Source organism: Oncorhynchus kisutch, linkage group LG7 (genome assembly GCF_002021735.2).
Source record: "Oncorhynchus kisutch isolate 150728-3 linkage group LG7, Okis_V2, whole genome shotgun sequence".
NCBI classification, from domain to species: domain Eukaryota; kingdom Metazoa; phylum Chordata; class Actinopteri; order Salmoniformes; family Salmonidae; genus Oncorhynchus; species Oncorhynchus kisutch.
In genome coordinates this window covers 44,999,664-45,011,924 of record NC_034180.2, presented here as the reverse complement: position 1 = coordinate 45,011,924, position 12,261 = coordinate 44,999,664, and the positions used below count along the sequence as shown (strand labels likewise).

At 43.5% G+C, this 12,261-nt stretch overlaps 1 protein-coding gene across 3 annotated transcripts in view; it reads right to left on the bottom strand.

Moving 5' to 3' along the window:
• LOC109894652 (unconventional myosin-VI) overlaps positions 1-12,261 on the bottom strand; it is a 111,896-nt gene that overhangs the window by 49,929 nt on the left and 49,706 nt on the right. For all 3 annotated transcript variants that reach the window (XM_020488278.2, XM_020488279.2, XM_020488280.2), the window contains exons 11-14: positions 11,057-11,237; positions 8,153-8,297; positions 930-1,087; positions 579-670 (exon numbers count right to left, since the gene is read on the bottom strand). In XM_020488278.2, coding sequence (XP_020343867.1) covers positions 579-670; positions 930-1,087; positions 8,153-8,297; positions 11,057-11,237 — 576 coding nt within the window. The remainder of the gene's footprint in view (positions 1-578; positions 671-929; positions 1,088-8,152; positions 8,298-11,056; positions 11,238-12,261) is intronic.

Below are 12,261 nucleotides of genomic sequence, written 5' to 3'. Positions count from 1 at the left end.
AAGGGCTTGTAAGTAAACATTTCACTGTAAGATCTACACCGGTTGTATTCGGTGCATGTGACAAATAACATTGGATTTAGTGTAGATCTAGCAACACTCATGACTTACTGAATCAAGTACTGAAAATGGCTTTTTATTTCTTTATATATCTGGATTATTTCAGGCCAACGGACACAAATCTCTTGTTTATCTAGTTCAAACGTTGTGAAAATTCCTTAAAATGATCAATTGTTAATTGGAGACCTTTGCAAATCAATGAATAAAACAGGAGTCCCCAGTAGAAAAGAGAAACACTCATCTCCACAGACAGAAACATTACCATTATAATGAATGTAACGTGTAGAGTGACTCTTCTATGGAGAGGTCGCACAGGCTGTGTGTGTCTGTGGAGAGATTGCACAGGCTGTGTGTGTCTGTGGAGAGATCGCACAGGCTGTGTGTGTCTGTGGAGAGATCGCACAGGCTGTGTGTGTCTGTGGAGAGATCGCATCCTCCTGGATCTTCAGTGGGAGTCCAGAGCTTAAAGAACCCTAGCAACCCACCACCGCGCCCCCCACAAGTCTCCATCAATCACTCACCTCTTTAAGTATGCGCTCGTTGAAGAACTGCTGCAGCTTCTCATTGCAGTAGTTGATGCAGAACTGCTCAAAGCTGTTGTGCTCAAAATACTCTGGGGGGGGGGGGGACATGAAAGTGTAAATGATCTGCCACGTCCAGCGTTGGAATGAAGAATGCTCTTCTTCAGGCAGTTACTGGTACTGTATATATCCAATTAAGTCAGGTAGTAAAGTTTTTAGAAAGATAATAGTTTATGTGAGGCCATGCAGGAAACAAAAGCCTACCAGATAAATGAATGGTCAGATGGCTAGATAGACAGACAGAGGGGGAAAAAAACAGAGAAACTCACTGCTCTAGAACGACATACTTACCAAAACCAGCGATATCCAGCACCCCAATGAAGTTGGAGGAGGTGTTGAAGGGGAAGCACTGGTTGACCCTCCTGACCACGTGATCGAAGAGGCAGCTGTACACGGCCTTGGCCAGGGCGTCCCGGGCATTGTTTGCCTGTTCCACCTTCAGAGGCACCCTGGGGGGAAAAGACAGCGGGACACTGAGAAGCCAAAACTGTGACAAGGCTACTTCTTAATAGACATACACAGTTTTAATCAATGCAGCCATTTCTCACACCAGGTTAATGTGCAAAGAAAGTTGGAGTTGTTTCTGAATTAGTATTTACAGGATGGTATAAGTGTGCTATTTTCTAAGACAAGGAGGTCTGGAGGTCAAAAGAGACGCTATTAGAAGTGACTGTACTCCCTGAACCCTGGCTCACTCTCATTACCATAGCACTCTACAACACCACTTGGCTTCAATTATTCAAAGTGGTTGAATAGTTCTTCTGAACTGAACAAGTTCAGCTATGGTGTAGTGCTCCCCATCCTGCACCCAGTCTCGTGGCTGGTATCTAACAAGGTGGACTGGAAAACTATTAAAAATGTATCCTGCTGTTTTTTCTCTCCTGAACAGGCTTAGAGCTTTAGCAGCAGGTTCAGAGCAAAGCTTTGACCTGTTGAAGTCAGGCCCAGATACCATTTCTGCTTACTTTCCACCCCAGTCCTCAACATATTCTCATCTATAATCTATTCACGATCAGCCTCCTTAAAATGGTTCTCCATAGAGACCTTAGCCACTCCATTTCAGATCCAAAGACACCAGCCACTCCACTCACACCCCCCCTCCCCCCTCATTCTCAACCTCCCCAGGAAAAGGCGAAGTGTCTGGGGCCCAAATGACAAGGCCCAGCCCCCTTTCCGGGGTGGCAGGTAGCCTAGTGGTTAAAGCGTTGGGCCAGTAAACGAAAGGATCGAATACCAGAGCTGACAAGGTAAAAATCTGTTGTTCTGCCCCTGAACAAGGCAGTAAACCCACTGTTTCCCAGTAGGCCGTCATTGTAAAGAATTTGGTCTTAACTGACTTGCCTAGTTAAATAAAGTTGAAATAAAACATTTAAAATCCACCTGCTTTCAAGGCACCAGGCTACCTCCCCTCCCCCTCAGATACAGCTGCATTATTCATGGTGAGAAAAGACTGGGGCCAGGCTGCATCTGGGCCTGTTGAAATATTAATCCAGCCCTGTTACTCTTGGATGGTATCAATACAGCACCACTGGGCTGTTTCCTCCTAGGACCTCTGCTTTGAAATATCTGTCTAGGAACACTGTAGACTCTATTCTCGGCTGGCGTTAAGGAGGCACACATGTCAAATGCGCGTTAGTTTGCAATTTCATTGTGTAAAAACTGTCATTTTCCCAGCCCTTACGCCAGCTTCGTCAATTTACCTGTCTATCTGGAAACAGTAACGATGAGTGGACGTTCCCCGTCTCTATATATTGCCTCTTTTTCCAGCTCCTATAATAAAAGTTTGAATGTGTGTAAAATCCTACATAGTCTACGCCTAATATTATATGCGTACAAGGAGTAATTATGGTGCCTGTAACTGTATTTAGACAGCCTATTTAAAACAAATTGTTTCGTTTTATTAGAATTATTCACTGTCTTTTTAGATCTTATCAAAAGTGAATTTAATTTTGCTTATTGAAAATGTTTGGCCTGTCCATAGCTCAGACATAACACATTTTACAGTAGGCCTATATATCAGTGTGCATGCCATTTTAACAATATATTTCCATATTGAAGCCATGCAATTACTGTTCAAAAGTAATTCTAACATATTCAGCATATTTAGCAAATATGGGATAGGCCTACATGTTTTATTTTGTTTCTGTAGGCTATTTAACAAAATAGGAAGTAACCAGACTGTACAGTGCAGTCGGAAAGTTCAGACCTCTTGACTTTTTCCACATTTCGTTATGTTACAGCCTTACTCTAAAATTGAATAAATACTTTCCCCCCCCCTCATCAATCTACACACAATACCCCATAATGGCAAAGCAAAAGCAGTTTATTTATGCTGCAAATTTATGTTAAAACCCCCCTGGAAATATCACATTTACGTATTCAGTATTCAGACCTTTTACTCAGTACTTTGTTGGATCACCTTTTTTGCAGCGATTACAGCATCGAGTCTTATTGGGCATGACGCTAAAAGCCTGGCACACCTGTATTTGGGGAGTTTCTCCCATTCTTCTATGCAGATCCTCTCAAGCTCTGTCAGGTTGGATGGGGAGCATCACTGCAAAGCTATTTTCAGTTCTCTCCAGACATGTTAGATCCGGTTCAAGTCCAGCCTTTGGCTGGGCCACTCAAGGACATTGAGAGACTTGTTTCCCGAAGCCACTCCTGCGTTCTCTTGGTTGTGTGCTTAGGGTTGTTGCCCTGTCGGAAGGTGAACCTTCTCCCCAATCTGAAGTCCTGAGCCCTCTGGAGCAGGCTTTCATCAAGGATCTCTCTGTACTCTGATCCGTTCATCTTTCCCTCGATCCTTACTAGTTTCCCAGTACCTGCCGCTGAAAAACATCCCCACAGCATGATGCTGCCACCACCATGCTTCACAGTAGGGATGGTGCCAGGTTTCCTCAAGATGTGACACTTGGCTTTCAGGCCAAAGAGTTTAATCTTGGTTTCATCAGACCAGAGAATCTTGTTTCTCATGGTCTGAAAGTCTTTATGTGCATTTTAGCAAACTCCAAGTGGGCTGTCATGTGCCTTTTACTGAGGAGTGGTTTCCGTCTGGCCACTCTACCATAAAGGCCTGATTGGTGGAGTGCTGCAGAAATGGTTAAACCACCTGACGAAGTCCTAAAGCAATGAGACTCCCTAAATCTTTCTCAGATTATTTCCAATCCCACAAGGTATGACTCCACACACCAAGAAAATGCTACTTTCCTCAATGTTATCCTCACAAATAATCCTGATAGGTATCAGTCTGGTGTTTTCTGTAATGAAATTAGTGATCACTGTTTTACAGCCTGTGTTCATAATGGCTGTTCAGTGAAACGACCTGTCCTGATTTGTCATACAGTAGACGCTTGCTAAAAAACTTTAATGAGCAAGCATTCCTTCATGAACTGGCCTCTGTAAAATGGTATAGAATCAGCTTGATTCCCTCTGTTGAATACGCTTGGACCTTCTTTTTTGATATTTTCAGTGACATTGTTAACAAAATTAGAATTAAAAAACAGGTTCAGCCCCTGGGTCGACCGTGATCTTGCAGAGTTACTCCACCTCAAGAATTGCATTTGGCGAAAGGCTCGGCACACGCATACTTAGACTGACTGGCTCTCGCTCAGGCAAATGATAAATAAGTGCACTCAGGCTATATCCAGAAGGCCAAAGTTAGTTACTTTAAGGAGCAGTTCTCTCTCTGTGGGTCTAACCCCAAGAAGTTCTGGAAAACGGTTAAAGACCTGGAGAATAAACCCTCCTCCTCACAGCTGCCCATGTCCCTTAATGTTGATATGGCTGTTTCTGACAAGAAATACATGGCTGAGCTTTTTAAATCACGACTTCATTAAGTCAGGATTCCTATTTGACTCAGCCATGCCTCCTTGCCCATCCAACATTTCCTCATCTCCCTCCCCTTCTAATGCTTCTAGCCCCGATGCTCCTCCCTCTTTTCCCCCTGCCCCGCTACAAAGTTTCTCCCTGCAGGCAGGAGCTCCTTAAACTTGACCCCCAAAAAACATCTGGGTCAGATGGTTTAGACCCTTTCTTATTTAAGGTTGCTGCCCCTATCATCACCAAGCCTATCGCTGACCTTTTTAACCTGTCTCTCCTTTATGGGGAGGTTCCCATTGCTTGGAAGGCAGTCATGGTGTGTCCTTTAAATAAAGGGGGAGATCAAGCTGATCCTAACTGTTCTAGGCCTATTTCTATTTTACACTGTTTATAAAAAGTGTTGGAAAAACTTGTCACTAATCAACTGACTGGCTTTCTTCATGTCTATAGTATTCTATCTGGTTTCTGCTCAGGTTATGATGTGTCACTGCAACCTTAATGTCCTCAATGTCATCATTGCCTTTGATTATAAGCAATGCTGCTATTTTTGTTGACTTGGTCAAAGCTTTTGATAGGGTAGACCATTCCATTCTTGTGGGCCGGTTAAGGAGTATTAGTATCTCTGAGGGGTCTTTGGCCTGGTTTGCTAACTACCTATCTCAAAGAGTGCAGTGTATAAAGTCAGAACATCTGCTGTCTCTCAGCCACTGCCTGTCACCAAGGGAGTACCCAAAGGCTCAAACCTAGGCCCCATGCTCTTCTCAATTTACATCAACAACATAGCTCAGGGAGTAGGAAGCCCTCCCATCCATTTATATGCAGATGATACAGTCAGGATTTTGTGTTAAACGCTCTACAACAAAGCTTTCTTAGTGTCCAACAAGCTTTATCTACCCTTAACCGTGTTCTGAACACCTCCAAAACAAAGGTCATGTAGTTTGGTAAGAAGAATGCCCCTCTTCCCACAGGTGTGATTATTACCTCTGAGGGTTTAAAGCTTGAGGTTGTCACCTCAAACAAGTACTTGGGAGTATGGCTAGATGGTACAATGTCCTTCTCTCAGCACGTATCAAAGCTGCAGGCTAAAGTTACATCTACACTTGGTTTCCTCTTTCGTAATCGCTCCTCTTTCACCCCAGCTGCAAAACTAACCCTGATTCAGATGACCATCCTACCAATGCTAGATTACGGAGACATCATTTATAGATCGGCAGGTAAGGTTGCTCTCGAGTGGCTAGATGTTCTTTACCATTCGGACATCAGATTTGCCACCAATGCTCCTAATATGACACATCACTGCACTCTATACTCCTCTGTAAACTGGTCATCCCGTAAACCCTTCGCAAGACCCACTGGGTGATGCTTACTTATAAAACCCTCTTAGGCTTCACTCTCCCCTATCTGAGATATCTACTGCAGCCCTCATCCTCCACATACAACACCCATTCTGCCAGTCACATTCGGTTAAAGGTCCCCAAAGCACACACATCCCTGGGTCGCTCGTCTTTTCAGTTTGCTGCAGCTATCGACTGGAACGAGCTGCAACAATCACTCAAACTGAACAGTTTTATCTCAATCTCTTCATTCAAAGACTCAGTCATGGACACTCTTACTGACAGTTGTGACTGCTTTGCATGATGTATTGTTGTCTCTACCTTCTTGCCCCTTGTGCTGTTGTCTGTGCCCAATAATGCTTGTACCATGTTTTGTGCTGCCACCATGTGTTGCTACCATGTTGTTGTCATGTTGTGTTGCTCCCATGCTGTGTTTTCATGTGTTGCTGCCATGCTATGTCGTTGTCTTAGGTCTCTATGTAGTGTTGTGCTGTTTCTCACTGTGATGTGTGTTTTGTCCTATTTTTATTAAATTGTTTTATTTTTAAATCACAGCCCCCGTCCCCGCAGGAGGCCTTTGCCATTTGGTAGGCCGTCATTGTAAATAAGAATTTGTTCTTAACTGACTTGCCTAGTTAAATAAAGGTTCAATAAAATAAATACAAAATAAAATGGTCCTTCTGGAAAGTTCTCCCATTTCCACAGATTAACTCTGGAGCTCTCTGTCAGAGTGACCATCGGGTTCTTGGTCCCCTCCCATACCAAGGATCATCTCCCCTGATTGCTCAGATTGGCCGGCGGCCAGCTCTAAGAAGGGTCTTGGTGGTTACAAACTTCTTCCATTTAAGAATGATGGAAGCCACTGTGTTCTTGGACCTTCGACACAATCCTGCCTCAGAGCTCTATGGACAATTCCTTCAACCTCATGGCTTGGTTTTTGCTCTGACATGCACTGTCAACTGTGGGACCTTATATAGACAGGTGTGTGCATTTTCCAAATCATGTCCAATCAATTGAATTGACCACAGGTGGACTCCAATCAAGTTGTAGAAACATCTCAAGGCTGAGCAAAGGAAACAGGATGCACCTGAGCTCAATTTTGAGTCTCATAGCAAAGGGTCTAAATACTTAGATATGTAAATACGGTATTTTTTGGTTTATGTTTAATGAATTTGTAAACATTTCTCTAAACCTGTTTTCACTTTGTCATTATGGGTTATTGTGTGTAGATTGATGAGGATAATGCTTTACTTAATACGTTTTAGAATAAGGCTTTAAAGTAACACAATGTGGAAAAAGTAATGGGGTCTGAATACTTTCCGAATGTATTGTATTTAGCCATGGAGCACGTTCTAATTGGCCAGTGAGGGGTCAAGCCCCGACACACCTTCAACTTGTTTTTTCATCAAAAGACAGCCCTTTCGCGTCAGTTACTGCGCCCATAATTCTGGTTGTGAAATTAGCAAAAATATTTTAAACCCCCCCCCCTTACCTACTATAGCGCTACCGCCAGGGCTTAGATTTTCAATTTGTTCGTTGAGCCCTGAGTGTATACAAATACAAACAAATAGTAGTTTGTGAATGGCCAGAAATTAATATTGAGTAAGGATATTGAAATTATTGAGTGCTCATTCCACATGAACTTGAATGGAGAGTTGAATTGTGTCTATGGGTTACGTCACATAAACAGCTTTATGGCATACTCAAGACTAGATCCACAATGCACCAGTCTTAGTTAAGTTTTAAGCCTTCCCCTCTTATGCAATCCATCTATATAAATAAGGGCTGCTAAGCACGGCCCAAATGGGTTTAAGAGCCAACAGGACTATTACTGTAAACAGTATAGATGTAGCCTATACGATTAGCCCATCTTTAGCCTGTCTACTGACTGGGTCCATCGTAATGGGGAGACGTCAACATACGTAGCATCAAGACAGAGCATTACGCCACACAGTCACTGTATGGGAATACGGTATTTTCATGGCTGGCCAACAAAAAGTGTAATCTTTCATCTTTTCTCAGCTCCACATACCAGAGCCCTGCACTGAATTCTGAAACAGTTGAAACTCCCTCTGGCCCATTCCCCCGACACTTTGAAACCCTTGAGGGGAGTGAAAAGTGTATCCGTGGGGAGAAGGGTATGAAATTGGAATTCAGCGCTAATCTTCTTCACCACACCACAACGTTGACCCTGGCCTAAACTAGTAGATAAGGGCAGGATGTTAAGTGCAGCAGTAGTGGATTTACAATCAATTAGGATTTTACTATTTTATGGTCTTTGATTGTAAATTGGTGTACAATTCAGTCTATGACTGCGAGAAACCAATCAAATATACTCATCTAATTTAGAGGTATTCTTACTTGATAACTGTTCCTTTGGCGCCCCCTGCTGTTGTGAGCATGACCCTGGTGGTGAGGCTGACTCTCAGGTCTTCCTGGTCCAAACCCAGCAGGTCAGCACAGTAGGCTAGTGTCGGACTGGACTGGTTCATCAGGATGCAGCCACCTGGAAACACACACACAAGTAGACACGCATACGCACCACACACACACAGAAATGATTGGTGCGCACACAAAGAAGCGGGCAACTTCCATCATGCCACTTCAATTGGATTTCGGATGGATTCTACTTCTTTCTTTCTGCTGCCTAGTGCTTGAATACAGCATCTCACGGTGAACACACGCCACACATTCTGCAGACGTAATGGCTTCATTGCAGGCAGTGAAGTCGGCCTAGATAATGTCCTGCAAAGACAGGAAGAGGGTGTGATGGAGGGAAATGGGCAGATGTATCCATTTCAGAGGAGCGAGAGCACCGTGCGATGTTCCAGGTAATATCTGCTCTCCAGGCAGTACTCTATTACATCATCCATCTTCAGCTTGAATCATGACTTTTCCTATCTGTCAGATGCATTTCAGCACTTCTGGGTCAGTTACATTATAGGAGAGTGGTTTCAGTTGAGCATGTTCTTTTCAATGGGTCTACTTCCAAAGTGGGACAGTGAGACCCGACAGAGAAGAATGTGTCAGCAAGGGGTGGGTAGTAGAGGAGAGGAGACAAGAGGAGAGTAGTGTAGACGAGAGGAAAGAAGAGGACACTAGAGGCGACTAGAGTAGAGGGGACTAGAGTAGAGCCGAGGAGACTAGAGTCGAGGAGACTACAGGAGAATAGAGGAGACTACAGGAGAGGAGACTACAGCGCAGTAATGTACAATTGACCTTATTTTAGCGCCCCCAAAATACTTCCAGGTCAACTGTAATATGAATAACATTGTAAAGCACAATTTCTCCCCTTTCCAGCAAAATCAATGAGGAGACCTTCATGCTGCCCATCTCTGGATGATTGAAGAAGGCAATGAGCTCGGTCAGGTTTAAAAAAATGTCGGGTTGGGTAGCAAAACCGACTGCGTGATAATGAAAAGGGGAGATTAGCCGTGTGGGGAAACGGCTTTTTTCACCCGATCTGTCCAACTTATCACCTCTAAAATGTATCATTTATAACACTATAAAGAGTTTATATAATGTGTCATTACATATCTATTTGAAGGTTTGTGTCGAATTTGAATCAGGTTTTTGGGCGGCGCTAAATTTATCTTCAGAAGTAAACAGCGGCTGTCGCGACTTTTAAGAGTCATGATGGCTTGCAGTGATGATGCAAAAAATGAATGCATTCAGTTGTACAATTGACTAGGTAACCCCGCCTTACCCTGTTCCTGTCCCTGTCTTGTTTTGTTTTTAATCTGCGAGAGAAGCACTACACCTGGTGGAGAGAGGCTGTATGACACAGAATTAGTTGCATTATGCGTGCTGTACGTTACGTCATGACACGTCACAATTTAACGTACAGCGTAGGAGGGGTCCGTTTTTTTCAACAATTCTCCAATACTATCGAACCATTACCATGTCAATCAATGCTGTGTTGGCATCAAATTTTGATGCCAACACAGTCTCTACAGTTCCATTAGTTTTCATTGCAGCCTCATTTGAATGCAGTGGTTGCGCAAATTTGTACGGAATAGGGTGGGTCAACAGTAGAGGAGAGGAGAGTAGACGAGAGGAGAGTAGTGTAGATGAGATGAGATGAAAGGAGAGTAGGAGACAAGAGGAGAGTAGTGTCGACGAGATAAGAGGAGAGTAGACGAGAAGGGACGAGAGTAGTGTAGACGAAAGGAGAGGAGATTAGAATAGAAGAGAGTAGAATAGACTAGATTAGACGAGACCAGAGGAGAGAAGAGACCAGAGGAGAGATGAGGAGACTAGAGTAGTGTACACGAGAAGAGAGGAGACTAGAGTAGAAGAGACTAGAGGAGACAAGACTAGAGGAGACGAGACTAGAGACTAGAGGGGAGAGACTAGAGGGGAGGAGAGACTAGAGAGGAGAGGAAAGGAGGGAAGAGGAGAGGAGACGAGAGTAGTGTAGAGGAGAAGAGACGAGAAGAGAGTAGTGTAGAGGAGAGGTCGCGCAAGGTGGCGTGGGAGAACTCTGTGCCTATATGTGTATCTGCGGGGACATTCTAATAGACGAGACGAGAGGAGACGAGACTAGAGGAAGGAGACGAGACGAAACTAGAGGAGACGAGACTAGAGGAGACGAGAGAGCTACACTAATGGGGCTTTCACACCAAACTGGTTTGGAGCGGTTTACCAAATTCCCCCCTTATTTCAGTTTGTTTGGGCTGGTATGAACACACTATCCACGCTCGGGAGCGCAGTAAACAACGCACCATGGTTTGCTCAAAAGGGTGGTCTCAGTTTGATTCAACTCGTACCGGGGTTCGTTGCAGGTGAGAATGAGTTTCGTAAAAAACACAAGGGAAAAAAACCAGTCATGCACTATTATTGGTTGTTTGACTGCAAGCATTTGATGAAATGCACGCAGCATCATATCTTGATATGGCTGAAACATTCTGAGTATAGCAGCACATTTATGAGCAGGGATATAGGCTGCTGAATATAACCTATTCACATCGCATGTTGTTGGAAGATCAAAGCGAAAGTAATACGATGTTCGGGACACACAAGTGATTCTTCTTGACAGTCATTGATGGATTTAACTTTTTCATAGATGTATTTTTGGCCAATAAACAAATTACTAGCATGGACACGTGGTTTTGTTTAGGTGTTTTAGTTTATTTGACATTTGGCAATGTGAAACCAACCGATGTATTATTTAATGTAATAAATAACCAAACTGAATCAAACTATACCTCTGAGCTATGTGTGAAAACTCCTTAAGAGAGAGGTTGTGTAGGTAACTTGATTTACCCGATGTGCTCCCAGTCTCCTCAAAGTCGACGTTGCCCAGGTGCAGCACCCCGGCCACCACCCTGAACAGGTCCAGCTTCTCCGTGTCGTCCAGGCCAATCTTCTTCATGGCCCCGCACATCCTGTTGAAGTCTCCCTGGTCATCCAGCAGAAGGTCCTTCAGGGCACCCAGCTTCACATGCTGGAAGAAGGTGAGACTGGAGAGTCAGGATACTGCACCTGGGCCCGTATTCACAAAGAGTCTCAGAGTAGGTGTGCTAGGGACCTGATCCTAGATCAGCACTATTTGTGAATACAGGCCCTGTACTAGTTTAGGTCAGGAGTCTTTCCAGCATCATGTGGCCTGACTATGGGAAAAGTCCTGGTCCCTTGTAGGCTGTCATTAGTCGTGTGAGAGCCATCACACACACAGCAAACTATCCTACTGTATGAACAAGTCTGCAGTGATACAGTAGGCTTCACTTCCTGGGACGAAGTGGATTTATGCCCACTCTTCACGAACGCGCACATTGTGTAATCTGTCATTACATTAAAATAGCTCATTCTATTTCCCTTATGCATTTTGCCTTTTCTTTCTAGAAGCATTATTTTGCACATGACTATATTATTATTTAGCTCCTTTGTTAGCATTAAGCTAGTTTACAGTCCTTTGTAAGCATTAAGCTACAGTTTACAGTCCTTTGTAAGCAGTAAGCTACAGTTTAGTCCTTTGTTAGCAGTAAGCTACAGTTACAGTCCTTTGTTAGCATTAAGCTAGTTTACAGTTCTTTGTTAGCAGTAAGCTAGTTTACAGTTCTTTGTTAGCAGTAAGCTACAGTTCTTTGTTAGCAGTATACAGTCCTTTGTTAGCAGTATACAGTCCTTTGTTAGCAGTATACAGTCCTTTGTTAGCAGTATACAGTCCTTTGTTAGCAGTATACAGTCCTTTGTTAGCAGTATACAGTCCTTTGTTAGCAGTATACAGTCCTTTGTTAGCAGTATACAGTCGTTTGTTAGCAGTAAGCTACAGTTTATAGTTCTTTGTTAGCAGTAAGCTACATTTACAGTTCTTTGTTAGCAGTATACAGTCCTTTGTTAGCAATAAGCTACAGTTTATAGTTCTTTGTTAGCAGTAAGCTACAGTTTAAAGAATGGGTGGGTCTAATCTTGAATGCTGATTGGTTAAAACCGCATTCCAGCCGGTGTCTATTCCACAAGTTACCACC